The 27,987-nt window shown below is 48.8% G+C and overlaps 2 protein-coding genes across 2 annotated transcripts; both read left to right on the forward strand.

Annotated features, from left to right (window-relative positions):
* The first annotated feature begins 5,283 nt into the window (after window positions 1-5,283).
* LOC134565024 (uncharacterized) lies at window positions 5,284-12,491 on the forward strand. The gene is made up of 4 exons (XM_063424384.1): window positions 5,284-10,041; window positions 10,414-10,666; window positions 11,240-11,345; window positions 12,150-12,491. Exons 1-4 carry the CDS (start codon window positions 9,834-9,836, stop codon window positions 12,312-12,314), a joined length of 732 nt encoding a protein of 243 aa, XP_063280454.1. The 5' UTR covers window positions 5,284-9,833; the 3' UTR covers window positions 12,315-12,491.
* Window positions 12,492-19,539: 7,048 nt separating this feature from the next.
* LOC134565026 (uncharacterized) lies at window positions 19,540-26,748 on the forward strand. The gene is made up of 4 exons (XM_063424387.1): window positions 19,540-24,298; window positions 24,671-24,923; window positions 25,497-25,602; window positions 26,407-26,748. The coding sequence occupies exons 1-4, from the start codon at window positions 24,091-24,093 to the stop codon at window positions 26,569-26,571; spliced, it is 732 nt and encodes a 243-aa protein (XP_063280457.1). The 5' UTR covers window positions 19,540-24,090; the 3' UTR covers window positions 26,572-26,748.
* The last annotated feature ends 1,239 nt before the right edge of the window (window positions 26,749-27,987 follow it).

Consider the following 27,987-nt stretch of genomic DNA (forward strand, 5'->3'; position numbering starts at 1 on the left):
TCCAGCCCTTTGAGCATCTTTGTGGCCCTCCTTGGGACCCTCTCCAGTCTGTCCGCCTCTTTTTATTGAAGTCTGGGGACCAGAACTGGACACAGAGCTTGGCCTGCAGGCATGGCCTCTGTGAGAAGAGGCCAGGGTCTGCTCTGTGTGAGACACAGCTAGTTTTCACCAACTAGGCACCAGACTCCCTGAGAGCCAAAGCTGAGCAACTCAGCAGAGCTGGTGGCACCCCTGTGTAAGCATATTTAAGAAAGGGTAAAGCGCTGTCTGGGGCAGGTATTTCCCTGCTGCCCTTAGATCTGGCAGGTGGCTATGTCCCGAAGGAACTTTTTCATCTTATTTTCTCCTCCTGTCCTATTGAGGAGGGGTGGTGAGAGAACAGCTGGTTGGGCCCCTGGCGGCCAGCCAAGGTCTGACATCATAAAGCCTAAAAGGCATATTCTTCCATGTAGAAGGGGGTTGGTGGTTTAGAGATTTTAGGAACAGGAAGATGAATTAGGGGCTGAATGTTGATTTGAGTGAAGGGCAGGTACCAATCCGTCTTCTATAACTGCAATTTCAGCAGCAGAGGACAGCTGAGAATCAGGCCCCAATGATGCTGGTCTGGGTGTTGCCAAGATGGAGTTCATTTCCCCATAGCAGCTCTCACAGTGCCGTGGGTCACGTGAAAAAGGGAGGCTTCCTCGACCCTTAGTGTGGGGAGATTTACTCAGTCTTTAGTGTTTAATTTGTCTGTGTTTCGGGAAAGCCGCGGCCGTTGTGCCCGACCAGTCTGTCAGCGTCCCGTTGGGGGGATCCTTCGCTGAGCAGTCGTACTGGATCAGAGGGTGGTTCGACTGACTTAGGGAAACACACCAACAGTGTAAGGGAGGCCCCTCAGCAGGTCTTCCCCTTTACCTATTGTGTTACCTGCCGCTGACGACTGGTAGCGTCCGCCAAGGATTCACGCTAGCAGTTTATGGAAGAACACTCTTTGTTAATATAAGTTGTGACAGGTTAAGGTTCAAAGATTGTCAGTGATAGTGTCTGTCTGCAAAAATATATTTGAAGGAATATGCAGAGAAGCTCTAATCCCCAATAAAATGTTCCGCATGCATAGAGTATGATTCTTATCCAATAGGCATCTCTATGAGGGAGAAGACAGGTTCAGCCCATCAACTGATCCCAGCAGCTACGATGGAGTCGATGGAGTCTTCCCTAACTTTTCCCCATTCTCGACTTATTTTTATAGTATTTCTGTGTGTTTAGGTGGAGCTTGAGTGACTCTATTCATGCATACCTTTGTTACTGATTGGTGTAAAATTCTCTTGCTTTGCTTTTAAAGGTACAGTCAGAAAGAATATAGAGCGCATGCCCAGTGAGGGGTGGTCGCACTTTGGAGGTGGGTAACTTTGGGATGGAGGTGTGCGTTAATATTATTATTGGTCTTTAACGAAGCAAGTTCATCGAAGGAGAGAGATTTCACCACAGTTGCTGGCTCAGCAGTAAGACATCTTCCCCTATCTCCCGTGGCTGACAGGTGGTATGCGGATTATCAGCTGCAAAGTACCATCGAGTTCCCTTCCCCGCAAGGATTTCTGCAGAGCCTGGCCTTTGCTCCGCTCCACCCTCCATTCCATCCCCATTAGCAGGTGCGTGTGTATGGGGAATCATCACGGAATAGGTTTCAAGTCATGCCAACTGCATTCCATCCAGGGAGCAGCAACTGTGATTTACCCTATAATTCCCGTACTGTTATAACGCCTGTAAGGATGTTAATATAACTCCTAAGTTTCCTCTAATTGAATCCCCAGTTACGGGTCCACAGGGTCCCCAGTCATTTTCCCACACCGTGCTTTGCATTGGTAGCTAGAAAGGTGTTGATAACACACCAGTGTTTTGGCTACTGCTGAGCAGTGTTGGCACAGCATCAGTGCTGTCTCTCCAACATTCTGCCCCAGCATCAGCTGGCTGGGGGTGGGCAAGATCCTAGGAGGAGTTACAACCAGGACAGCTGACCCAAACTGGTCAGAGGGATATTCCATACCATATGATGTCAGCTCAGAAATAAAAGCGAAGTAAAGGAGGGGGAAAGGGGAGCATTTCTTATTTACAGTGTTTGCCTTCCAGAGAAACTGGTACATGTGCGGAAGCCCTGCTTCCCAGGAAGTGTCTAGACAGTACTTGCTGATCGAAACTAGACAATCAATTTGGTTTTTTTCCCTCTCCTTGTTCACGCACAAACATTCACTTTTGCTTTAGTAAACAACCTTATCTCAGTCTGCAAGTTGTTTTTCATCTCTCCTGTCCAGCTGGGAAGGAGGAGTGATAGAGTTGTTTGGTGAACACCTGGCATCCAGCCAAGATAAACCCACACCAGTCCTTTTTGGTTCCTAACGTGGGCTGAGACACTGGCCCTTATATATCTTGCATGGTATAGTAATAGTAGTTATTGAGTAGCAAGCTCCTGTGCGGGACATGGAGTTTGTCAGGTACGCTGCTTATCTCTTTGTTTTGTTGAGTTTGGGAACATGTTACTACAAACAGTGGCTCTGTGCTTTGCTGTGACATTGATGGCTTTGTTGTGCTAGGGGAGCTACTTTCTGGGGACAATGAGGGACTCACTCTCCCTATCTGGGACTGATGTAGATTGTTTTAGAATGCAGGCTGCCGCATTCCTTGTTCATCCTTATGTAAGCTGTTGAATACTATTTTTACTATTAACTAATACTGTTGGCACCCTATGGGGTTTGTGGAATCTGGTGTCATCCTGCTGTGAGACAAAACAAACTGTAGGTGAGGAGGTACTGAAATGTGCCCTGAAGCGGCAGCTCGCTGGATGGCAGTGCGTGTGCAAGGATTTGAGCAGGTTCCTAGAGTGGTTATGACCTCCCCTTGCCTGGGACTCTACACCTAAATAGGTAAAGAAGCCTGGCAAACTGACGCGTCACCTGATAGAAGGGTGCCTTACCTACCCTGATGAAACCCAGCAGCTTCTTGCCCTGTACGAGGGCCTGGCCTATGCCTATTGAGCCACAGTTCAGTACTGTCAGAAGAGTGTGGCTGAGGCAGGGACCCAAACTGCATTTGAGGACACTATGGCTGAGATAGGGACCCAAACAATAACTACAGTAATGGCCCCCAGAAGTGAGAAAGAAAAGGTGGGTGAGGAGAGCCAAGGAGCGATCAGCAAGACTCACTCACCTTTTAGTAGTGCCATGTGGCCAGTGCCAAAGTCTGATGGAGGGTGGAGGTTAACAGTAGACCATTGTGGCCTGAATGAAGTAACGCCCCCACTGAGTGCTGCTGTACTGGACATGTTAGAGCTCTAATATGAACTGGAGTCAAAGGCAGCCAGGTGGTATGCTGCACTTGGCATTGCCGATGCATTTTTCTCAATTCCTTTGACAGCAGAGTGCGGACCACAGTTTGCTTTCATGTGGCGGGGTGTCCAATACACCTGGAATCGACTGCCCCGGGGGTGGAAACACAGCCCTACCATCTCTCATGGACTGATCCAAAGTGTACTGGAAATGGATGATGCCCCGCAACATCTACAATACGTTCATGACATCATTGTGTGGGGCAGTGAGGCAGAAGAAGTGTTTGAGAAGGGAAAAAGAATAGTTCAGAATGTTCTGATAGCTGGGTTTGCCATAAAGAAAAGCAAGGTCAAGGGACCTGCACGGGACATCCAGTTTTTGGGCGCACAAATGGTGGGGTGGCCGTCGTCGTGTGCCTATGGATGTGGTTAACAAGATAGCAACTATGTCTTCACCAGCTAAGATGATGGAAACACAGGCTTTCGTAGGCCGCCTGGGGTTCTGGAGAATGCATATTCCACGTTACAGTCAGCTTGTGAGGCCCCTCTATTGAGTGACCCAGAAGAAGAACCATTTTGGATGGGGCCTTGAGCAACAACAGGCCTTTGAGCAGATCAAACAGGGAAGTAGCTTTTGTGGTAGCTCTTGGGCCTGTTCAGACTGGACCAGCCCTGCAAAATATACTCTACACTGCAGCTGGATAGCATGATCTCACTTGGAGCTTCTGGCAAAGAACATCAAGAGAAAGCCGAGGTGGACCATTAAGGTTTTGGAGCCGGGGTCATTGAGGATCAGAAGGCCCACTACACTCCCTCTGAAAAAGAAATATTAGCAGCATATGAGGGGGTTTGAGCATCCTCAGTTGTTGTTGGGAAAGAAGCGTGTCTCCTCTTGGCGCTGCAATTTCCTGTGCTACACTAGATGTTCAAAGGAAGCATCCTTTTGACACATCGTGCAAACAGTGCTGCGTGGAGTAAGTGGGTGGGTAGCAGCACTGATCACACAACGAGCTTGACTGGGGGAACCCAATTGCCCGAGAATCCATGAAAAAAGGCAGAGGTTTTGGAGAATTTCTTTGAAAGGTCACTCGTGCTCAAGAAGCACCACCATATAATGAGTTATCAGAAGATGAAAGAGGCCATGCTCTCTTTTCTGACAGATCCTGCCTTGTGGTAGGAAACCATCAGAGGTGGAAAGCTGCTGTGTGGAGTCCCACACAATGAGTCGTTGAGGCCGCTGAAGGAGAAGAAAAGTGGCCTCTGCTGTATCTCTGTACTGACTCCTGGATGGTGGCTAATGCCCTATGAAGGTGGCTACAGCAATGGAAGAAGACCGATTGGCAGTGCAGGGCTAAACCCATGTGGGCTGCTGTGTTGTGGCAGGACATCACTGCACGGGTAGAAACGATGGCTCTGAAGGAACGTCCCGTAGATGCTTACATGCCCCAAAGTCGTGCCACTGAGGAACATCAGAAGAATGAACAGCCAGCTAAGGCTGCCAAAATTGAAATAGCTCAGGTAGACTTAGACTGGGAGAAGAAGTGTGAACTCTTTACAGCCTCATGGGCCCATGAACCATGCGGGCATCTAGGAAAAAATGCAACCTACAGACGAGCTTGTGATTGAGGGGTCGGCCTGACCACGGAGGCTATCACACAGGTCACCCGTGAATGTGAAACGTGCTGCAATCAAGTGAGCCACATGAGTGAAATGTCCTTGGAATAGATGGCCAAAGTGAGTTTTAAATCTGCTGAGGCCTGGCAAATTGACTATATTGGACCACTGCCATGAACACACCAAGGCAAGAGCTTACATGCTCATCGTGGTAGAGGCAACTACTGGTTGGCTGTAAAAATACCCTGTAAACCATGCTATTGCTCGAAACGCTGTCTTAGGCCTTAAGAGAGACATTTTGTAGTGACATGGTACCCCAGAAAGAATGGAATCAATGAGTCTCCTTGTCTTAGTTTGGAAAGACAGGTGTCTGCCAGGGAAAAGCCGGAGCTTCCCTTGGAATGGGGAATGTAAACCCCCTCGCTCTGAATTATTTTAATTTTGAAATTAAGGAGCTTTCAGGCAAAGATATGGGAATAGGAATAACAGTTCTTTACTAGGAATATTAAAAACGAAGTAGTACAAAAAAGCAAACGAACAAAAAAGAAAAACACTGGCAGAGTCAGAACACGACCTGACACCCTGTTGGTCAGGGTGTTGGTAGCAGTCCAATTAAGTCCTCCTGGAGTGACAGATGTGGTTCTGTTGGAGTAGAGATGATCCCGTGGAAGGATCCAGCGGTGGCGAGATGAGTCTGGTCTTCCTCTGGGAAGCCAGTGGAAAACAGGCTGTCCTGGTGTTCTGAATCTCAGGTTTTATCCAGGTAGGAAAGCTTGGCTCCTCCCACTGGGTGGAGCATCTCACAATGGGATGATGCCATTTTATCAGTCATGCAGTGAGCCTTAATGGCTCATTAACAGCAGATATCCCCCTGGAAGGAGGATGGGTCAGGGAAGAGATAGGAACACTGCCCCACCTGGTTTTAACAGCTGGCCCATTAACAGAAGACACCTGCCCCCTTCCCCCCGGAGCCATGAGGAATGGGTCATAGAAGAGATAAAGAAAGAAACACCTCCCCAACCAGTTTCAACAGATGGGAATAGAATACATCTTGCATTGAACCCAAGACACTCATTTATGAAATAACCTCATAAACTCTTAGGCAAAGAAACATGCATTGAGTAGATATATCACATCCCTTATCACCCACAAGCCTCTGGAAAGATTGAGAGGTATGATGGACTGCTGATGACTATGTCAAGAGGGTTAGGCAATCGGGCATGGAAGCATTGGGATGCAAATTTAGCAGAAGCCACTTGGCTGGTTAACACCAGAAGATCTGCTAACCGCCCTGGTCCTGCCCAAACAAAACCACTACATACTGTGGGAGGAGATAAGGTCCCCATACTACACACAGGGAAGTGGCTGTGGAATTCTCCTCCCATGGGAAAAGGCAAACCTATTAATGGGATTGTCTTTGCTCAAGGACCTGGGTGTACTTGGTGGGTAGTGCAGAAGGATGGGGAGACCCGGCGTGTGCCTCAAGGAGATTTAACCTTGGGGGAAAAGTAATGAGTGCAAACTGTATGTTGCAGGAAGTAAAGTAGCAGGAGTGACATGAACCGACGATGAGTGAATTTTACGAGGAGCGAGGAGAGTGCGAGGATAGCCCAGGCAGGGCCGGTGTCGGTGCCGAACGGTCGAGTGTGTCGCTTCTGTCCCGAGCACCCATCTTGATGGAATGGAGCCCAAGTCACAGCCTGTTTTTTAAACATCTGGAGGGCTGGAAGAAACCCATCAAATGGGAAACTAATATCTGTCTTTGAAAGGAAGGGGGACGGTAGTTAATGAAAATGTATACGTGTGTTGGACATAAAGATGGTTTAAGCATGGAGTTTAAGTTGTAAGTGTTGGTAAGAAGGGATTTCAGTCATGACATAAATACAATGGAAGAATTAGAAGCCAGATATAGATATATATATAAAAAATTCTGTGGGATCTGAGTATGATGCAAATGGTGCGAAGTAAGGGGTGGAGACTGTACTGGCTGTGGCTGAGATGGAGTTCACTTTCCCCATAGCGTCCAACAGTGCCATGCTTTGCATTTGTATCTAGAAAGGTGTTGATAACACATCAGTGTTTTGGCTACTGCCGGGCAATGTTGGCACAGCGTCAGCGCTGCCTCTCCAACATTCTGCCCCCAATAAGTAGGCTGGGAGTGGGCAAGATCCTGGCAGGAGACACCACTAGACCAGGTGACCCAAACTGGCCAGAGGGCTATTCTGTACCATATGACTTCAGCTCAGAAATAAAAGCTAAGTTAAGGAGGGGGAAAGGGGGCACATTAGTTATTTACAGCGTTTGCCTTTCGGAGCAACCCCTACCTGTGCTGAAGCCCTGCTTCTTGGAAAGTGGTCGGACAGTGCTTGCTGATGGGAACCAGAGGATATATTTGTTTTTCCTGTTTCCTTTTTTGTGCGAAAACTTTCTCTTTTCCTTTAGTAAACTGCCCTATCTCACCCTGTGAGTTGTTTTCCATCTTATTTTCTCTCTGTGTCAAGCTGAGAAGGGGGAGTGATAGAACGACTCTGTGGGCACCAGCAAGAGGAGCTGGAAACCACTGGGCAGCCGGAAAGCTAACAATGTAATCACGAGAGTAAAAATGTGCTGGGACAACTCAATGACTGGAGCTCCCCAGTCAATGGCTATAAAGTGGTCAGAAGGAAGGAGAGGCAGAGGTGGTCCTCTGTGTGAACTCAAAATAAGAGGGATTTTCTGTACAGAGCTGTCTTTGAAAGACAGCGATGAACAGGTTGAGAGCTTATGGGTGAAAATTAGAGGCCAAGCTGTTGCGTTAAGAGTAAGAAACTTGGCAGAAAATAAAGCCCCTTGCACTCCAGCTGCTCCTCAGACATCAGAGGGACCGGGTGGGGTTAGGCCTAATTTCCGGTTACAACCAGTTCAGCACTGTGAATCTGGTTGCGTTCTCTAAGAACCTTTGTGAGCGCAGATTCAGGAATAGAGTGATTTTCTGAAGTTACAGAACTAGAGATTTGGAACTGCCATTGAGAAATGCACTAGCTGTGGTAGAAGTCTAATAACATCATGCTAACCCATGCAATACTAATAATAGCAATGGTATGCAGAAGCTTCCCAAGAGGGCGTCCCCGCTTTGGAGGAGGGAGAAGAGAACAGACCGGCAACTGTCTCTGACATCTCTTGGGAATTCCTGCTACCTAGCTGAAATTTCTACCCTCCTTATATACAGCCCAATCTTCTCCTCCTTACGTATAGCAAGATCTAATTGGAGAGCTGAGTAATATAATCATATACGTGGTAGCATGTACTTCAGTAAGCTTATTAGCATATGCATGAGTGTGCATTTTAATACTTAAATGACCCTTAATCGGGCAAAGGTTACTTCTTTGGCCTTGGTGTCCTTCAGAGTTCCGCTCTTAAGACTTCTTTCCATTTCATGCCGTTCATCAGAGCCAAGAAACGGCTTTCCTAGCTGCCCATGAACTCCTCCTTCGGCCATATTGTCCTTTCTTGACGTCAGCTATGTGGATCTCCATCAGGAAAGATAATGTGGAGGGTACACGGTTTAGGCCATATATAGTAAGCCTTAGCCCTTTCCTGACTCCATGGTCATCATCCCACACAAGCCAACAAAAGAAGCCAACCTTGTGTTTGGTATCTACTATAGGCCACCAGATTAAGAGGATGAGGTCGACGTAAGACATCAGGCAAGTTAGGCGGGACATGAGCGTTGCTGAGTAAGGGCCTTCTCTTCTGGTTGAGCTGAAGCATGAAGTGGACATGCATAGGTATTGGAAGCAGGGACACGCATTCTGGGAAGAATCTAAAGATGCCGCCCAGGTCTGTAGGGATGGGATCAGAAAAGCTAAGGCAAAGCTGGAGCTGAATTTGGCAGGGGATGTAAAGAATCATAAGATGGGCTTCCACAGGTGCATTGGTCAGAAAAATAAGGCTAAAGAAAGCGTACGCCAACCCACATTCCCTTCCTCCCTCCCCCCCTGCCCCCGCTGATAAATAAGCCAGGAGGTCTAGTGGCCAGTAACATGGAGAAGGCTGTGATACTCGGCGAGTCGTTTTCCTCTGTTTTCACTGGCACGGTTACCAAACCTCTTGAGACCCTGAACCTCAAGGCAGGGACTTGGGGAACAAAGTCCCTTCCATCATAGGAAACAATCTGTTTTGAGACCACCCGAGGAACCTGTGGATACACAAGTCCTGCACCTGGGGAGGCACAACGCCATGCACCAGTACATGCTGGAGGTCGATCGGCTGGAAAGCAGCTTTGCAAAATAGGACGACGTGCCCTTGCCGCAAAGGCGGCCAAGGATCTCCTTAGCCCAATATCGAGGAAAGCAGGGTTTATATATGTTACAAGATAGATGTGTGGGCCATTCAAGGTGCTCACTGTGCCCGGAGCTGCAGGGCACAGCAGACCACCCTTGGGCAGATTTGAGGGCGCTGCCTATTTTTCTAAAAGCCTCCTATCCAGCCTAACGCAAATCCTACTATCTTGAACCCTCAAGCCAGCAGTGCCGAACGCACGCTTTGTATTTTATTTGCTTCCAGGAGACGTGCAGCTTAGAAACGTCTGCAATGGAAGTGGGGCTTTCAGCAAACAGTGTAGAGCAACTTCTGTTGGTTTTTCAAAATGTCCCGAGAAGTTAAGGGCAGGCCTGCCCTGCCCTGGCCAAAGCAGTCATTTGACTGAAGGGAGCAGCACCAAAAAGGCACAGGCACCTTTGGGGTGGACTTGATGCGGTAACAAATAACAAGAAATAGTGTTTGTAGCTACTACAGCCTCTTCTGCGACCTCGTAGCCCGCCCTCAGGGTCGCAGCACTACACGGGGCAGGTCCCTCGGCGCCCCGAGGGCCCCAGGTCGACGAGAGAGGACTCGCCAAGGGGGCGGGGAAAAGCGAAAGAGACAGGCGGGACAGCAAATGGAGACGCGGGCCACGATCCGTCGGCCCAATGGGCGCCGCGGAGGGCCGGGCTTAGTGGAGGAAGTGTCGGGGCGGACACGGGCGTTGTCCTTGGCTGACGAGAGTATCGGGGTGCTGGCCTCTCGCCCTGGTGGCGCCACTACCGTCTTCGGAAAGATTATCGGCAAGGCGTTTCTGTGGTCTCGTCAGCGACGAGGACTAGGAGGTAGCCTCGGCTTTGCTCTCTGTGCGCGGTTCCTCTTCCCTTCCCCCTCCTCCCGCGCTTGCGGGCATCTGAGCCGAGGACACCCGGTGCGCGGTACCCGGGCGCGCGGCAGGGCGCGCGGCGGCGCTGCTGCTGCGGGTGGGTGGGTGCAGGGACGCGGGACGGACGGGGCCTCTCTGGGTTGTGGCGCTCTCTACTGCACCGTCCCCATAGCTTGTTCTGTGCCGCACCCCCACCCCTCCGGCTGCCGCGGGCGTACTGGGTTGCAGGTGTTGTCCGGACTCGCCTCGTATCCCACCCCCACCGTGTCGTGTGTGCGCGCGTAGAGAAGGACCTCCGACGGTAACTTGGTCTCAATGTGTCTCCTAACAGCATCCCCCAAACTGGATTATGAGGGCAAGGAATTACATCTTTCTCTAATTAAAAAAAAAAAAAAGCAAAAAAATTACGAGGTGGTCATCCTGCAGGCTTCAATAGCTTTCCAGAACTCGTTTCTGTGGGGAAATAAGACCGTGATAACAGCATGCTTGCAAGGGTCACGAGTGTTGGTACTGGAAACTGGAGTGAGCTGCTTAGACCGGGGGAAAAACAATGCAGGCGTTGCCTATGGGATGTTAACTTTAAGGTAATATCCCATGTGATTTAGTTCCTAAAATGCTGAAAGTTAGCAGTTAGGGATTCTTTCTGCTTTTGAAGGTAGGGTTTGCATGCAGTATAGAAGACAGACTCGTCCCATGCACTTGCAGGCTTCCTGGCATTATGCGTGTGTTCGATGCTTGAGCTCCCTGTCCTGTGGGAAATGAATGGCCGCTGCTCTTCCACTTCACTAAACTCTTTGCTGATTCAGTTAAGCCATTTGTCTTCAGTCTCTGCGTGGACCACATCCAGTAGAAAAACTGCTCAGGAAAGGATCGGTCCCAACTAAAACATACTGGAGCTTGTTAATCGCAAGTAGTGGCCTGTCTCCTTCCCCCATGGTCTTGCATGACGAATCTCACTTCTAGAGGGGGCTCTGTAAATATACTGTATTTTGGGTACAGAAAGCATAATAATCATGCAGGAAAAATCAATGTTCTGGCTTGTCTTTGGGGTATCTGGTAATCTGCTTCTGTAGGAGTTCAGCGGGGCAGATGGGTTTGCATAAGCTATTGCCTTTCTCTGAAGCCGGTTATGTTTTAAGTGTTTACTCTTCCTCCAGTGCCATTCGTTCCTTGATCGTTTTGCCCCTAGACGCGACACTTTTCCTAGTCATGCCTAAGGAGCCAATTATCGAGTTGTCTGGAGCAGGAGATTCTGGTGAATCTGTAAGTACTGTGGGAGTTTTCTGTGTGCTAAACTGTACCTGTAGATAGTTCCTCATTTACTAGACTCTTTCCCATCCCCCCTTTCCCCCTTGATAGGGCACAGTAGGCTACTTTGGGTTTTCTGGCGCTATCATCTCTTGCCTCTGGCTTGTAATGGAGTTGAGCTTTTTGACTAAAAGCAGTGCGATAAAGCAGTGCTGGTCCCTGGGTGTGTACTTCTGGTGCAAAGCGCCATGTTGTTTTGGAGTGCAGTCTGGTGCCTATTGTCGTGGTTTAGAGTCAGAGTAGTAGTCCTTCTAACATGGAGAAGAGGGCTTGGGGTTTTTGGCAGGTCCGGGGCAAGGAAGGGCAAAGCTGGTTGAGAGGTGCTGGATGTTTTGCTTTAAGCTGTGAAAGCCATGTTCAAAGACACTGTAAACCCACGCAAAAGGCAGCCAAAAGTTTATTTTCCAGCCGGATTGGTTATGTTGCCTGAAGACACAATGGGGGCTTTAACGCGGAGACAGTGTCAGCTTCTGTGGCTGTTTTGTAGTCCTTTGGTGTCTATCTTGAGAAAAATTGCCTAGCTCTCTTTTGCCCCTATAGCGTGCATAATTGGTCTTTGTAGCTTTGCTTGGAAAGCTTTAGTTGCCAGTGTTTGGACGGCCGTTAATTTGGCCATGCAATGGTTGAACTGCTAGGAATTGGCTAGCTGCTTTCTCTGGGTGGTTCTCTGCTCTCATTCCTTCCCTTCCTGCTCTCTCCCCTCTTGTTCCTTTATTCTTTTTATTTTACTTATTTATGGGTTTGTACTTCCTTCTCCAGCTTCTTGGGCATGTCGTGATTGTTGGCGAGATGTGTGTTGCTCACCTGGGCCTGACCAATGGATTCCGGATGGTTGTGGATGAAGGGCCCGAGGGTGGGCAGTCTGTCTCTCGCATGCATCTACCCGTTCTGGGTGGCGGTCAGTTGGGCTGGCCGCCTGGCTAAGATTTTGGCACCGCAAGAGTTGCTGCACGTGTACAAATCGCCGCTGAATGGATTTCGTCTGTTGCCCATCAATCTAGCGGCTTTTGATGTGTAATTTTTCTTTTGCCGTGCGTCTGTGGAAGGTAACAAAAGCTTTGAGCAGCAGTTGCACAATAAAGATTTGTCATGGGGATATCATCTCCGTCTTGCGCGTCTTACTGAGGGGAAGTAGTTCTGCAAGTTCAAACGGTGTCTCACCGAAATGCAAGTATGTGGAATGTTTCAGCCAGATAACAGCATTTCAGAGATAGATGATGATTTGCCTGTTTGTTTGAAGCGTGAAGCTGGAAGCGCTGCTTAGCAGTCTCTCGCGTCTTGTAGGAAGCAAAGTCTTAGCTCTTTGGCAGTGGTACGCCAACGTACAGAAAGCCCCTATGTAGGCTGCTGCTAAAAGTGTAGAAGATACTGTGTGTGAGGCTACATGCGTGCTTTCCAAGGGTGGATTCAGCATGGTGCACTGTGTTGGAAGCATCTACCTCCTGTTGCACCTGGGTGTCCTGGTTACATAAGTAGGGTGCCAGTTTAGCACTGTGTGCATGTAAGCCAACTGTATTGTACCACCCTCTGTGTCATTCCTGATGACCTGCTAACGATGGATCACTTGCAGTAGCTGCCTATTATACACCCAACACCTGAGGCTACAAGATGGGTGTTAAATGAGATAAGGGGGAAGAGGCAACCCTTCCCAGGCAGGGTAGTGTTTTTCTTCACACAAACGACTTAGCCATGATAAGTGCTTCCTCTGGGGAAGCACCAGCACATTCCCACCCAGCCTGAGGGGTCATCTCTGCTAATGGGCCATAATGGACTCAATGGCACTAGGATCATAGGCAGCTGCAGTGACTTAGACCATCAAAGACTCCCAAAATATCCCATGACTCACAGTATTACATTCCTCCACTGTGAAACTCCCTGTCCTGGGGGAGGTACTGAGCATTCCCACTTGAACCTGTGCTTATATATCTATATCTATATATCTATATCTATATAGATATATAGATATAGATATCTTTGGGTTTGGGGACTTTGGGCACCACCACTCGACAGATCCGAAGGAGGACCACTACTTCAACAGGACTGCGACCACTACTTCAACAGGACTGTGACCATCACTCTGACCAGCAGGGTGCCAGTTTATACTCTGTGGGTTAAAACCAGTTCTCTCTGTATCGTTGTATTTATTGTAACCTGTTTAGTAAATTGTAACTCCGACCTGTAATCTCTCTTGAGGCAGATGTGTGGGGTTGATTTCTCCATACGGTTTACATTTGAACCAGCATGCTGGGTGATTGCCATAGGTTTTAGAAGTCTCTGGCACCTGGTGGAATTTTATGTCTCGCCTCGCAGGCAAGGTTTTGGATGCTTAGCTCCAAGCCGAAGAGAGCCAAGGGTTATGAAACCCAGATCCGCTGGAGAGTTGTAGGTTCCTAGACCAGCCCAGGTGTGAAGGGACCTCGCAAGATCATCTGGTGCAGCCTTTTGCGGGAAAGGGAGCCTAGATGAGATTATTTAGCACCCCGTCCAATCGCATCTTGAAAACCTCCAGCAACGGGGACTGGTGCAACTTGTGCCCATTGTCCCTTGTCTTCTCCATGTGGCTCCCCTGAAGTACTAGAATACTGTGAGGAGGTTCTCCTTGAGCCTAGGCAGGTGCGTAACATTTTGCATCTAATTCCTTTGTCATTGCTAGCCTTCATGCAGCCCCTGTCTGCTTTCAGATGTTCCTCCACAGCTTTTGGATCATGCTGAGCCCATTTGTCCGCGTATTTAGGACTTAGGCTTATTCCTTGCTTCTGTAAGTATTCAGTGATATCTCTTGCCGTCCCTCCGACTATGCCAATTGGTGCAAGTGGGTGTTTTAGGTCGCTTAAAGAATCGCCGGGAAAGGTATCAGCAAAAGCAGGTTCTCCAGCCCTTTGAGCATCTTTGTGGCCCTCCTTGGGACCCTCTCCAGTCTGTCCGCCTCTTTTTATTGAAGTCTGGGGACCAGAACTGGACACAGAGCTTGGCCTGCAGGCATGGCCTCTGTGAGAAGAGGCCAGGGTCTGCTCTGTGTGAGACACAGCTAGTTTTCACCAACTAGGCACCAGACTCCCTGAGAGCCAAAGCTGAGCAACTCAGCAGAGCTGGTGGCACCCCTGTGTAAGCATATTTAAGAAAGGGTAAAGCGCTGTCTGGGGCAGGTATTTCCCTGCTGCCCTTAGATCTGGCAGGTGGCTATGTCCCGAAGGAACTTTTTCATCTTATTTTCTCCTCCTGTCCTATTGAGGAGGGGTGGTGAGAGAACAGCTGGTTGGGCCCCTGGCGGCCAGCCAAGGTCTGACATCATAAAGCCTAAAAGGCATATTCTTCCATGTAGAAGGGGGTTGGTGGTTTAGAGATTTTAGGAACAGGAAGATGAATTAGGGGCTGAATGTTGATTTGAGTGAAGGGCAGGTACCAATCCGTCTTCTATAACTGCAATTTCAGCAGCAGAGGACAGCTGAGAATCAGGCCCCAATGATGCTGGTCTGGGTGTTGCCAAGATGGAGTTCATTTCCCCATAGCAGCTCTCACAGTGCCGTGGGTCACGTGAAAAAGGGAGGCTTCCTCGACCCTTAGTGTGGGGAGATTTACTCAGTCTTTAGTGTTTAATTTGTCTGTGTTTCGGGAAAGCCGCGGCCGTTGTGCCCGACCAGTCTGTCAGCGTCCCGTTGGGGGGATCCTTCGCTGAGCAGTCGTACTGGATCAGAGGGTGGTTCGACTGACTTAGGGAAACACACCAACAGTGTAAGGGAGGCCCCTCAGCAGGTCTTCCCCTTTACCTATTGTGTTACCTGCCGCTGACGACTGGTAGCGTCCGCCAAGGATTCACGCTAGCAGTTTATGGAAGAACACTCTTTGTTAATATAAGTTGTGACAGGTTAAGGTTCAAAGATTGTCAGTGATAGTGTCTGTCTGCAAAAATATATTTGAAGGAATATGCAGAGAAGCTCTAATCCCCAATAAAATGTTCCGCATGCATAGAGTATGATTCTTATCCAATAGGCATCTCTATGAGGGAGAAGACAGGTTCAGCCCATCAACTGATCCCAGCAGCTACGATGGAGTCGATGGAGTCTTCCCTAACTTTTCCCCATTCTCGACTTATTTTTATAGTATTTCTGTGTGTTTAGGTGGAGCTTGAGTGACTCTATTCATGCATACCTTTGTTACTGATTGGTGTAAAATTCTCTTGCTTTGCTTTTAAAGGTACAGTCAGAAAGAATATAGAGCGCATGCCCAGTGAGGGGTGGTCGCACTTTGGAGGTGGGTAACTTTGGGATGGAGGTGTGCGTTAATATTATTATTGGTCTTTAACGAAGCAAGTTCATCGAAGGAGAGAGATTTCACCACAGTTGCTGGCTCAGCAGTAAGACATCTTCCCCTATCTCCCGTGGCTGACAGGTGGTATGCGGATTATCAGCTGCAAAGTACCATCGAGTTCCCTTCCCCGCAAGGATTTCTGCAGAGCCTGGCCTTTGCTCCGCTCCACCCTCCATTCCATCCCCATTAGCAGGTGCGTGTGTATGGGGAATCATCACGGAATAGGTTTCAAGTCATGCCAACTGCATTCCATCCAGGGAGCAGCAACTGTGATTTACCCTATAATTCCCGTACTGTTATAACGCCTGTAAGGATGTTAATATAACTCCTAAGTTTCCTCTAATTGAATCCCCAGTTACGGGTCCACAGGGTCCCCAGTCATTTTCCCACACCGTGCTTTGCATTGGTAGCTAGAAAGGTGTTGATAACACACCAGTGTTTTGGCTACTGCTGAGCAGTGTTGGCACAGCATCAGTGCTGTCTCTCCAACATTCTGCCCCAGCATCAGCTGGCTGGGGGTGGGCAAGATCCTAGGAGGAGTTACAACCAGGACAGCTGACCCAAACTGGTCAGAGGGATATTCCATACCATATGATGTCAGCTCAGAAATAAAAGCGAAGTAAAGGAGGGGGAAAGGGGAGCATTTCTTATTTACAGTGTTTGCCTTCCAGAGAAACTGGTACATGTGCGGAAGCCCTGCTTCCCAGGAAGTGTCTAGACAGTACTTGCTGATCGAAACTAGACAATCAATTTGGTTTTTTTCCCTCTCCTTGTTCACGCACAAACATTCACTTTTGCTTTAGTAAACAACCTTATCTCAGTCTGCAAGTTGTTTTTCATCTCTCCTGTCCAGCTGGGAAGGAGGAGTGATAGAGTTGTTTGGTGAACACCTGGCATCCAGCCAAGATAAACCCACACCAGTCCTTTTTGGTTCCTAACGTGGGCTGAGACACTGGCCCTTATATATCTTGCATGGTATAGTAATAGTAGTTATTGAGTAGCAAGCTCCTGTGCGGGACATGGAGTTTGTCAGGTACGCTGCTTATCTCTTTGTTTTGTTGAGTTTGGGAACATGTTACTACAAACAGTGGCTCTGTGCTTTGCTGTGACATTGATGGCTTTGTTGTGCTAGGGGAGCTACTTTCTGGGGACAATGAGGGACTCACTCTCCCTATCTGGGACTGATGTAGATTGTTTTAGAATGCAGGCTGCCGCATTCCTTGTTCATCCTTATGTAAGCTGTTGAATACTATTTTTACTATTAACTAATACTGTTGGCACCCTATGGGGTTTGTGGAATCTGGTGTCATCCTGCTGTGAGACAAAACAAACTGTAGGTGAGGAGGTACTGAAATGTGCCCTGAAGCGGCAGCTCGCTGGATGGCAGTGCGTGTGCAAGGATTTGAGCAGGTTCCTAGAGTGGTTATGACCTCCCCTTGCCTGGGACTCTACACCTAAATAGGTAAAGAAGCCTGGCAAACTGACGCGTCACCTGATAGAAGGGTGCCTTACCTACCCTGATGAAACCCAGCAGCTTCTTGCCCTGTACGAGGGCCTGGCCTATGCCTATTGAGCCACAGTTCAGTACTGTCAGAAGAGTGTGGCTGAGGCAGGGACCCAAACTGCATTTGAGGACACTATGGCTGAGATAGGGACCCAAACAATAACTACAGTAATGGCCCCCAGAAGTGAGAAAGAAAAGGTGGGTGAGGAGAGCCAAGGAGCGATCAGCAAGACTCACTCACCTTTTAGTAGTGCCATGTGGCCAGTGCCAAAGTCTGATGGAGGGTGGAGGTTAACAGTAGACCATTGTGGCCTGAATGAAGTAACGCCCCCACTGAGTGCTGCTGTACTGGACATGTTAGAGCTCTAATATGAACTGGAGTCAAAGGCAGCCAGGTGGTACGCTGCACTTGGCATTGCCGATGCATTTTTCTCAATTCCTTTGACAGCAGAGTGCGGACCACAGTTTGCTTTCATGTGGCGGGGTGTCCAATACACCTGGAATCGACTGCCCCGGGGGTGGAAACACAGCCCTACCATCTCTCATGGACTGATCCAAAGTGTACTGGAAATGGATGATGCCCCGCAACATCTACAATACGTTCATGACATCATTGTGTGGGGCAGTGAGGCAGAAGAAGTGTTTGAGAAGGGAAAAAGAATAGTTCAGAATGTTCTGATAGCTGGGTTTGCCATAAAGAAAAGCAAGGTCAAGGGACCTGCACGGGACATCCAGTTTTTGGGCGCACAAATGGTGGGGTGGCCGTCGTCGTGTGCCTATGGATGTGGTTAACAAGATAGCAACTATGTCTTCACCAGCTAAGATGATGGAAACACAGGCTTTCGTAGGCCGCCTGGGGTTCTGGAGAATGCATATTCCACGTTACAGTCAGCTTGTGAGGCCCCTCTATTGAGTGACCCAGAAGAACCATTTTGGATGGGGCCTTGAGCAACAACAGGCCTTTGAGCAGATCAAACAGGGAAGTAGCTTTTGTGGTAGCTCTTGGGCCTGTTCAGACTGGACCAGCCCTGCAAAATATACTCTACACTGCAGCTGGATAGCATGATCTCACTTGGAGCTTCTGGCAAAGAACATCAAGAGAAAGCCGAGGTGGACCATTAAGGTTTTGGAGCCGGGGTCATTGAGGATCAGAAGGCCCACTACACTCCCTCTGAAAAAGAAATATTAGCAGCATATGAGGGGGTTTGAGCATCCTCAGTTGTTGTTGGGAAAGAAGCGTGTCTCCTCTTGGCGCTGCAATTTCCTGTGCTACACTAGATGTTCAAAGGAAGCATCCTTTTGACACATCGTGCAAACAGTGCTGCGTGGAGTAAGTGGGTGGGTAGCAGCACTGATCACACAACGAGCTTGACTGGGGGAACCCAATTGCCCGAGAATCCATGAAAAAAGGCAGAGGTTTTGGAGAATTTCTTTGAAAGGTCACTCGTGCTCAAGAAGCACCACCATATAATGAGTTATCAGAAGATGAAAGAGGCCATGCTCTCTTTTCTGACGGATCCTGCCTTGTGGTAGGAAACCATCAGAGGTGGAAAGCTGCTGTGTGGAGTCCCACACAATGAGTCGTTGAGGCCGCTGAAGGAGAAGAAAAGTGGCCTCTGCTGTATCTCTGTACTGACTCCTGGATGGTGGCTAATGCCCTATGAAGGTGGCTACAGCAATGGAAGAAGACCGATTGGCAGTGCAGGGCTAAACCCATGTGGGCTGCTGTGTTGTGGCAGGACATCACTGCACGGGTAGAAACGATGGCTCTGAAGGAACGTCCCGTAGATGCTTACATGCCCCAAAGTCGTGCCACTGAGGAACATCAGAAGAATGAACAGCCAGCTAAGGCTGCCAAAATTGAAATAGCTCAGGTAGACTTAGACTGGGAGAAGAAGTGTGAACTCTTTACAGCCTCATGGGCCCATGAACCATGCGGGCATCTAGGAAAAAATGCAACCTACAGACGAGCTTGTGATTGAGGGGTCGGCCTGACCACGGAGGCTATCACACAGGTCACCCGTGAATGTGAAACGTGCTGCAATCAAGTGAGCCACATGAGTGAAATGTCCTTGGAATAGATGGCCAAAGTGAGTTTTAAATCTGCTGAGGCCTGGCAAATTGACTATATTGGACCACTGCCATGAACACACCAAGGCAAGAGCTTACATGCTCATCGTGGTAGAGGCAACTACTGGTTGGCTGTAAAAATACCCTGTAAACCATGCTATTGCTCGAAACGCTGTCTTAGGCCTTAAGAGAGACATTTTGTAGTGACATGGTACCCCAGAAAGAATGGAATCAATGAGTCTCCTTGTCTTAGTTTGGAAAGACAGGTGTCTGCCAGGGAAAAGCCGGAGCTTCCCTTGGAATGGGGAATGTAAACCCCCTCGCTCTGAATTATTTTAATTTTGAAATTAAGGAGCTTTCAGGCAAAGATATGGGAATAGGAATAACAGTTCTTTACTAGGAATATTAAAAACGAAGTAGTACAAAAAAGCAAACGAACAAAAAAGAAAAACACTGGCAGAGTCAGAACACGACCTGACACCCTGTTGGTCAGGGTGTTGGTAGCAGTCCAATTAAGTCCTCCTGGAGTGACAGATGTGGTTCTGTTGGAGTAGAGATGATCCCGTGGAAGGATCCAGCGGTGGCGAGATGAGTCTGGTCTTCCTCTGGGAAGCCAGTGGAAAACAGGCTGTCCTGGTGTTCTGAATCTCAGGTTTTATCCAGGTAGGAAAGCTTGGCTCCTCCCACTGGGTGGAGCATCTCACAATGGGATGATGCCATTTTATCAGTCATGCAGTGAGCCTTAATGGCTCATTAACAGCAGATATCCCCCTGGAAGGAGGATGGGTCAGGGAAGAGATAGGAACACTGCCCCACCTGGTTTTAACAGCTGGCCCATTAACAGAAGACACCTGCCCCCTTCCCCCCGGAGCCATGAGGAATGGGTCATAGAAGAGATAAAGAAAGAAACACCTCCCCAACCAGTTTCAACAGATGGGAATAGAATACATCTTGCATTGAACCCAAGACACTCATTTATGAAATAACCTCATAAACTCTTAGGCAAAGAAACATGCATTGAGTAGATATATCACATCCCTTATCACCCACAAGCCTCTGGAAAGATTGAGAGGTATGATGGACTGCTGATGACTATGTCAAGAGGGTTAGGCAATCGGGCATGGAAGCATTGGGATGCAAATTTAGCAGAAGCCACTTGGCTGGTTAACACCAGAAGATCTGCTAACCGCCCTGGTCCTGCCCAAACAAAACCACTACATACTGTGGGAGGAGATAAGGTCCCCATACTACACACAGGGAAGTGGCTGTGGAATTCTCCTCCCATGGGAAAAGGCAAACCTATTAATGGGATTGTCTTTGCTCAAGGACCTGGGTGTACTTGGTGGGTAGTGCAGAAGGATGGGGAGACCCGGCGTGTGCCTCAAGGAGATTTAACCTTGGGGGAAAAGTAATGAGTGCAAACTGTATGTTGCAGGAAGTAAAGTAGCAGGAGTGACATGAACCGACGATGAGTGAATTTTACGAGGAGCGAGGAGAGTGCGAGGATAGCCCAGGCAGGGCCGGTGTCGGTGCCGAACGGTCGAGTGTGTCGCTTCTGTCCCGAGCACCCATCTTGATGGAATGGAGCCCAAGTCACAGCCTGTTTTTTAAACATCTGGAGGGCTGGAAGAAACCCATCAAATGGGAAACTAATATCTGTCTTTGAAAGGAAGGGGGACGGTAGTTAATGAAAATGTATACGTGTGTTGGACATAAAGATGGTTTAAGCATGGAGTTTAAGTTGTAAGTGTTGGTAAGAAGGGATTTCAGTCATGACATAAATACAATGGAAGAATTAGAAGCCAGATATAGATATATATATAAAAAATTCTGTGGGATCTGAGTATGATGCAAATGGTGCGAAGTAAGGGGTGGAGACTGTACTGGCTGTGGCTGAGATGGAGTTCACTTTCCCCATAGCGTCCAACAGTGCCATGCTTTGCATTTGTATCTAGAAAGGTGTTGATAACACATCAGTGTTTTGGCTACTGCCGGGCAATGTTGGCACAGCGTCAGCGCTGCCTCTCCAACATTCTGCCCCCAATAAGTAGGCTGGGAGTGGGCAAGATCCTGGCAGGAGACACCACTAGACCAGGTGACCCAAACTGGCCAGAGGGCTATTCTGTACCATATGACTTCAGCTCAGAAATAAAAGCTAAGTTAAGGAGGGGGAAAGGGGGCACATTAGTTATTTACAGCGTTTGCCTTTCGGAGCAACCCCTACCTGTGCTGAAGCCCTGCTTCTTGGAAAGTGGTCGGACAGTGCTTGCTGATGGGAACCAGAGGATATATTTGTTTTTCCTGTTTCCTTTTTTGTGCGAAAACTTTCTCTTTTCCTTTAGTAAACTGCCCTATCTCACCCTGTGAGTTGTTTTCCATCTTATTTTCTCTCTGTGTCAAGCTGAGAAGGGGGAGTGATAGAACGACTCTGTGGGCACCAGCAAGAGGAGCTGGAAACCACTGGGCAGCCGGAAAGCTAACAATGTAATCACGAGAGTAAAAATGTGCTGGGACAACTCAATGACTGGAGCTCCCCAGTCAATGGCTATAAAGTGGTCAGAAGGAAGGAGAGGCAGAGGTGGTCCTCTGTGTGAACTCAAAATAAGAGGGATTTTCTGTACAGAGCTGTCTTTGAAAGACAGCGATGAACAGGTTGAGAGCTTATGGGTGAAAATTAGAGGCCAAGCTGTTGCGTTAAGAGTAAGAAACTTGGCAGAAAATAAAGCCCCTTGCACTCCAGCTGCTCCTCAGACATCAGAGGGACCGGGTGGGGTTAGGCCTAATTTCCGGTTACAACCAGTTCAGCACTGTGAATCTGGTTGCGTTCTCTAAGAACCTTTGTGAGCGCAGATTCAGGAATAGAGTGATTTTCTGAAGTTACAGAACTAGAGATTTGGAACTGCCATTGAGAAATGCACTAGCTGTGGTAGAAGTCTAATAACATCATGCTAACCCATGCAATACTAATAATAGCAATGGTATGCAGAAGCTTCCCAAGAGGGCGTCCCCGCTTTGGAGGAGGGAGAAGAGAACAGACCGGCAACTGTCTCTGACATCTCTTGGGAATTCCTGCTACCTAGCTGAAATTTCTACCCTCCTTATATACAGCCCAATCTTCTCCTCCTTACGTATAGCAAGATCTAATTGGAGAGCTGAGTAATATAATCATATACGTGGTAGCATGTACTTCAGTAAGCTTATTAGCATATGCATGAGTGTGCATTTTAATACTTAAATGACCCTTAATCGGGCAAAGGTTACTTCTTTGGCCTTGGTGTCCTTCAGAGTTCCGCTCTTAAGACTTCTTTCCATTTCATGCCGTTCATCAGAGCCAAGAAACGGCTTTCCTAGCTGCCCATGAACTCCTCCTTCGGCCATATTGTCCTTTCTTGACGTCAGCTATGTGGATCTCCATCAGGAAAGATAATGTGGAGGGTACACGGTTTAGGCCATATATAGTAAGCCTTAGCCCTTTCCTGACTCCATGGTCATCATCCCACACAAGCCAACAAAAGAAGCCAACCTTGTGTTTGGTATCTACTATAGGCCACCAGATTAAGAGGATGAGGTCGACGTAAGACATCAGGCAAGTTAGGCGGGACATGAGCGTTGCTGAGTAAGGGCCTTCTCTTCTGGTTGAGCTGAAGCATGAAGTGGACATGCATAGGTATTGGAAGCAGGGACACGCATTCTGGGAAGAATCTAAAGATGCCGCCCAGGTCTGTAGGGATGGGATCAGAAAAGCTAAGGCAAAGCTGGAGCTGAATTTGGCAGGGGATGTAAAGAATCATAAGATGGGCTTCCACAGGTGCATTGGTCAGAAAAATAAGGCTAAAGAAAGCGTACGCCAACCCACATTCCCTTCCTCCCTCCCCCCCTGCCCCCGCTGATAAATAAGCCAGGAGGTCTAGTGGCCAGTAACATGGAGAAGGCTGTGATACTCGGCGAGTCGTTTTCCTCTGTTTTCACTGGCACGGTTACCAAACCTCTTGAGACCCTGAACCTCAAGGCAGGGACTTGGGGAACAAAGTCCCTTCCATCATAGGAAACAATCTGTTTTGAGACCACCCGAGGAACCTGTGGATACACAAGTCCTGCACCTGGGGAGGCACAACGCCATGCACCAGTACATGCTGGAGGTCGATCGGCTGGAAAGCAGCTTTGCAAAATAGGACGACGTGCCCTTGCCGCAAAGGCGGCCAAGGATCTCCTTAGCCCAATATCGAGGAAAGCAGGGTTTATATATGTTACAAGATAGATGTGTGGGCCATTCAAGGTGCTCACTGTGCCCGGAGCTGCAGGGCACAGCAGACCACCCTTGGGCAGATTTGAGGGCGCTGCCTATTTTTCTAAAAGCCTCCTATCCAGCCTAACGCAAATCCTACTATCTTGAACCCTCAAGCCAGCAGTGCCGAACGCACGCTTTGTATTTTATTTGCTTCCAGGAGACGTGCAGCTTAGAAACGTCTGCAATGGAAGTGGGGCTTTCAGCAAACAGTGTAGAGCAACTTCTGTTGGTTTTTCAAAATGTCCCGAGAAGTTAAGGGCAGGCCTGCCCTGCCCTGGCCAAAGCAGTCATTTGACTGAAGGGAGCAGCACCAAAAAGGCACAGGCACCTTTGGGGTGGACTTGATGCGGTAACAAATAATAAGAAATAGTGTTTGTAGCTACTACAGCCTCTTCTGCGACCTCGTAGCCCGCCCTCAGGGTCGCAGCACTACACGGGGCAGGTCCCTCGGCGCCCCGAGGGCCCCAGGTCGACGAGAGAGGACTCGCCAAGGGGGCGGGGAAAAGCGAAAGAGACAGGCGGGACAGCAAATGGAGACGCGGGCCACGATCCGTCGGCCCAATGGGCGCCGCGGAGGGCCGGGCTTAGTGGAGGAAGTGTCGGGGCGGACACGGGCGTTGTCCTTGGCTGACGAGAGTATCGGGGTGCTGGCCTCTCGCCCTGGTGGCGCCACTACCGTCTTCGGAAAGATTATCGGCAAGGCGTTTCTGTGGTCTCGTCAGCGACGAGGACTAGGAGGTAGCCTCGGCTTTGCTCTCTGTGCGCGGTTCCTCTTCCCTTCCCCCTCCTCCCGCGCTTGCGGGCATCTGAGCCGAGGACACCCGGTGCGCGGTACCCGGGCGCGCGGCAGGGCGCGCGGCGGCGCTGCTGCTGCGGGTGGGTGGGTGCAGGGACGCGGGACGGACGGGGCCTCTCTGGGTTGTGGCGCTCTCTACTGCACCGTCCCCATAGCTTGTTCTGTGCCGCACCCCCACCCCTCCGGCTGCCGCGGGCGTACTGGGTTGCAGGTGTTGTCCGGACTCGCCTCGTATCCCACCCCCACCGTGTCGTGTGTGCGCGCGTAGAGAAGGACCTCCGACGGTAACTTGGTCTCAATGTGTCTCCTAACAGCATCCCCCAAACTGGATTATGAGGGCAAGGAATTACATCTTTCTCTAATTAAAAAAAAAAAAAAGCAAAAAAATTACGAGGTGGTCATCCTGCAGGCTTCAATAGCTTTCCAGAACTCGTTTCTGTGGGGAAATAAGACCGTGATAACAGCATGCTTGCAAGGGTCACGAGTGTTGGTACTGGAAACTGGAGTGAGCTGCTTAGACCGGGGGAAAAACAATGCAGGCGTTGCCTATGGGATGTTAACTTTAAGGTAATATCCCATGTGATTTAGTTCCTAAAATGCTGAAAGTTAGCAGTTAGGGATTCTTTCTGCTTTTGAAGGTAGGGTTTGCATGCAGTATAGAAGACAGACTCGTCCCATGCACTTGCAGGCTTCCTGGCATTATGCGTGTGTTCGATGCTTGAGCTCCCTGTCCTGTGGGAAATGAATGGCCGCTGCTCTTCCACTTCACTAAACTCTTTGCTGATTCAGTTAAGCCATTTGTCTTCAGTCTCTGCGTGGACCACATCCAGTAGAAAAACTGCTCAGGAAAGGATCGGTCCCAACTAAAACATACTGGAGCTTGTTAATCGCAAGTAGTGGCCTGTCTCCTTCCCCCATGGTCTTGCATGACGAATCTCACTTCTAGAGGGGGCTCTGTAAATATACTGTATTTTGGGTACAGAAAGCATAATAATCATGCAGGAAAAATCAATGTTCTGGCTTGTCTTTGGGGTATCTGGTAATCTGCTTCTGTAGGAGTTCAGCGGGGCAGATGGGTTTGCATAAGCTATTGCCTTTCTCTGAAGCCGGTTATGTTTTAAGTGTTTACTCTTCCTCCAGTGCCATTCGTTCCTTGATCGTTTTGCCCCTAGACGCGACACTTTTCCTAGTCATGCCTAAGGAGCCAATTATCGAGTTGTCTGGAGCAGGAGATTCTGGTGAATCTGTAAGTACTGTGGGAGTTTTCTGTGTGCTAAACTGTACCTGTAGATAGTTCCTCATTTACTAGACTCTTTCCCATCCCCCCTTTCCCCCTTGATAGGGCACAGTAGGCTACTTTGGGTTTTCTGGCGCTATCATCTCTTGCCTCTGGCTTGTAATGGAGTTGAGCTTTTTGACTAAAAGCAGTGCGATAAAGCAGTGCTGGTCCCTGGGTGTGTACTTCTGGTGCAAAGCGCCATGTTGTTTTGGAGTGCAGTCTGGTGCCTATTGTCGTGGTTTAGAGTCAGAGTAGTAGTCCTTCTAACATGGAGAAGAGGGCTTGGGGTTTTTGGCAGGTCCGGGGCAAGGAAGGGCAAAGCTGGTTGAGAGGTGCTGGATGTTTTGCTTTAAGCTGTGAAAGCCATGTTCAAAGACACTGTAAACCCACGCAAAAGGCAGCCAAAAGTTTATTTTCCAGCCGGATTGGTTATGTTGCCTGAAGACACAATGGGGGCTTTAACGCGGAGACAGTGTCAGCTTCTGTGGCTGTTTTGTAGTCCTTTGGTGTCTATCTTGAGAAAAATTGCCTAGCTCTCTTTTGCCCCTATAGCGTGCATAATTGGTCTTTGTAGCTTTGCTTGGAAAGCTTTAGTTGCCAGTGTTTGGACGGCCGTTAATTTGGCCATGCAATGGTTGAACTGCTAGGAATTGGCTAGCTGCTTTCTCTGGGTGGTTCTCTGCTCTCATTCCTTCCCTTCCTGCTCTCTCCCCTCTTGTTCCTTTATTCTTTTTATTTTACTTATTTATGGGTTTGTACTTCCTTCTCCAGCTTCTTGGGCATGTCGTGATTGTTGGCGAGATGTGTGTTGCTCACCTGGGCCTGACCAATGGATTCCGGATGGTTGTGGATGAAGGGCCCGAGGGTGGGCAGTCTGTCTCTCGCATGCATCTACCCGTTCTGGGTGGCGGTCAGTTGGGCTGGCCGCCTGGCTAAGATTTTGGCACCGCAAGAGTTGCTGCACGTGTACAAATCGCCGCTGAATGGATTTCGTCTGTTGCCCATCAATCTAGCGGCTTTTGATGTGTAATTTTTCTTTTGCCGTGCGTCTGTGGAAGGTAACAAAAGCTTTGAGCAGCAGTTGCACAATAAAGATTTGTCATGGGGATATCATCTCCGTCTTGCGCGTCTTACTGAGGGGAAGTAGTTCTGCAAGTTCAAACGGTGTCTCACCGAAATGCAAGTATGTGGAATGTTTCAGCCAGATAACAGCATTTCAGAGATAGATGATGATTTGCCTGTTTGTTTGAAGCGTGAAGCTGGAAGCGCTGCTTAGCAGTCTCTCGCGTCTTGTAGGAAGCAAAGTCTTAGCTCTTTGGCAGTGGTACGCCAACGTACAGAAAGCCCCTATGTAGGCTGCTGCTAAAAGTGTAGAAGATACTGTGTGTGAGGCTACATGCGTGCTTTCCAAGGGTGGATTCAGCATGGTGCACTGTGTTGGAAGCATCTACCTCCTGTTGCACCTGGGTGTCCTGGTTACATAAGTAGGGTGCCAGTTTAGCACTGTGTGCATGTAAGCCAACTGTATTGTACCACCCTCTGTGTCATTCCTGATGACCTGCTAACGATGGATCACTTGCAGTAGCTGCCTATTATACACCCAACACCTGAGGCTACAAGATGGGTGTTAAATGAGATAAGGGGGAAGAGGCAACCCTTCCCAGGCAGGGTAGTGTTTTTCTTCACACAAACGACTTAGCCATGATAAGTGCTTCCTCTGGGGAAGCACCAGCACATTCCCACCCAGCCTGAGGGGTCATCTCTGCTAATGGGCCATAATGGACTCAATGGCACTAGGATCATAGGCAGCTGCAGTGACTTAGACCATCAAAGACTCCCAAAATATCCCATGACTCACAGTATTACATTCCTCCACTGTGAAACTCCCTGTCCTGGGGGAGGTACTGAGCATTCCCACTTGAACCTGTGCTTATATATCTATATCTATATATCTATATCTATATAGATATATAGATATAGATATCTTTGGGTTTGGGGACTTTGGGCACCACCACTCGACAGATCCGAAGGAGGACCACTACTTCAACAGGACTGCGACCACTACTTCAACAGGACTGTGACCATCACTCTGACCAGCAGGGTGCCAGTTTATACTCTGTGGGTTAAAACCAGTTCTCTCTGTATCGTTGTATTTATTGTAACCTGTTTAGTAAATTGTAACTCCGACCTGTAATCTCTCTTGAGGCAGATGTGTGGGGTTGATTTCTCCATACGGTTTACATTTGAACCAGCATGCTGGGTGATTGCCATAGGTTTTAGAAGTCTCTGGCACCTGGTGGAATTTTATGTCTCGCCTCGCAGGCAAGGTTTTGGATGCTTAGCTCCAAGCCG

The sequence above is a fragment of the Prinia subflava genome (genome assembly GCF_021018805.1).
Source record: "Prinia subflava isolate CZ2003 ecotype Zambia chromosome W unlocalized genomic scaffold, Cam_Psub_1.2 scaffold_31_NEW, whole genome shotgun sequence".
NCBI lineage: Eukaryota > Metazoa > Chordata > Aves > Passeriformes > Cisticolidae > Prinia > Prinia subflava.

Coding starts and splice junctions, on each gene's coding strand:
- LOC134565024 (XM_063424384.1), top strand. CDS start 9,834: ATGGAGACGCGGGCCACGATCCGTCGGCCCAATGGGCGCCGCGGAGGG. Junction 10,042..10,413: donor TCAGCGACGAGGACTAGGAG/GTAGCCTCGGCT, acceptor GTCTCCTAACAG/CATCCCCCAAACTGGATTAT. Junction 11,346..12,149: donor CAGGAGATTCTGGTGAATCT/GTAAGTACTGTG, acceptor TTCCTTCTCCAG/CTTCTTGGGCATGTCGTGAT.
- LOC134565026 (XM_063424387.1), top strand. CDS start 24,091: ATGGAGACGCGGGCCACGATCCGTCGGCCCAATGGGCGCCGCGGAGGG. Junction 24,299..24,670: donor TCAGCGACGAGGACTAGGAG/GTAGCCTCGGCT, acceptor GTCTCCTAACAG/CATCCCCCAAACTGGATTAT. Junction 24,924..25,496: donor TATGGGATGTTAACTTTAAG/GTAATATCCCAT, acceptor CTCTTCCTCCAG/TGCCATTCGTTCCTTGATCG.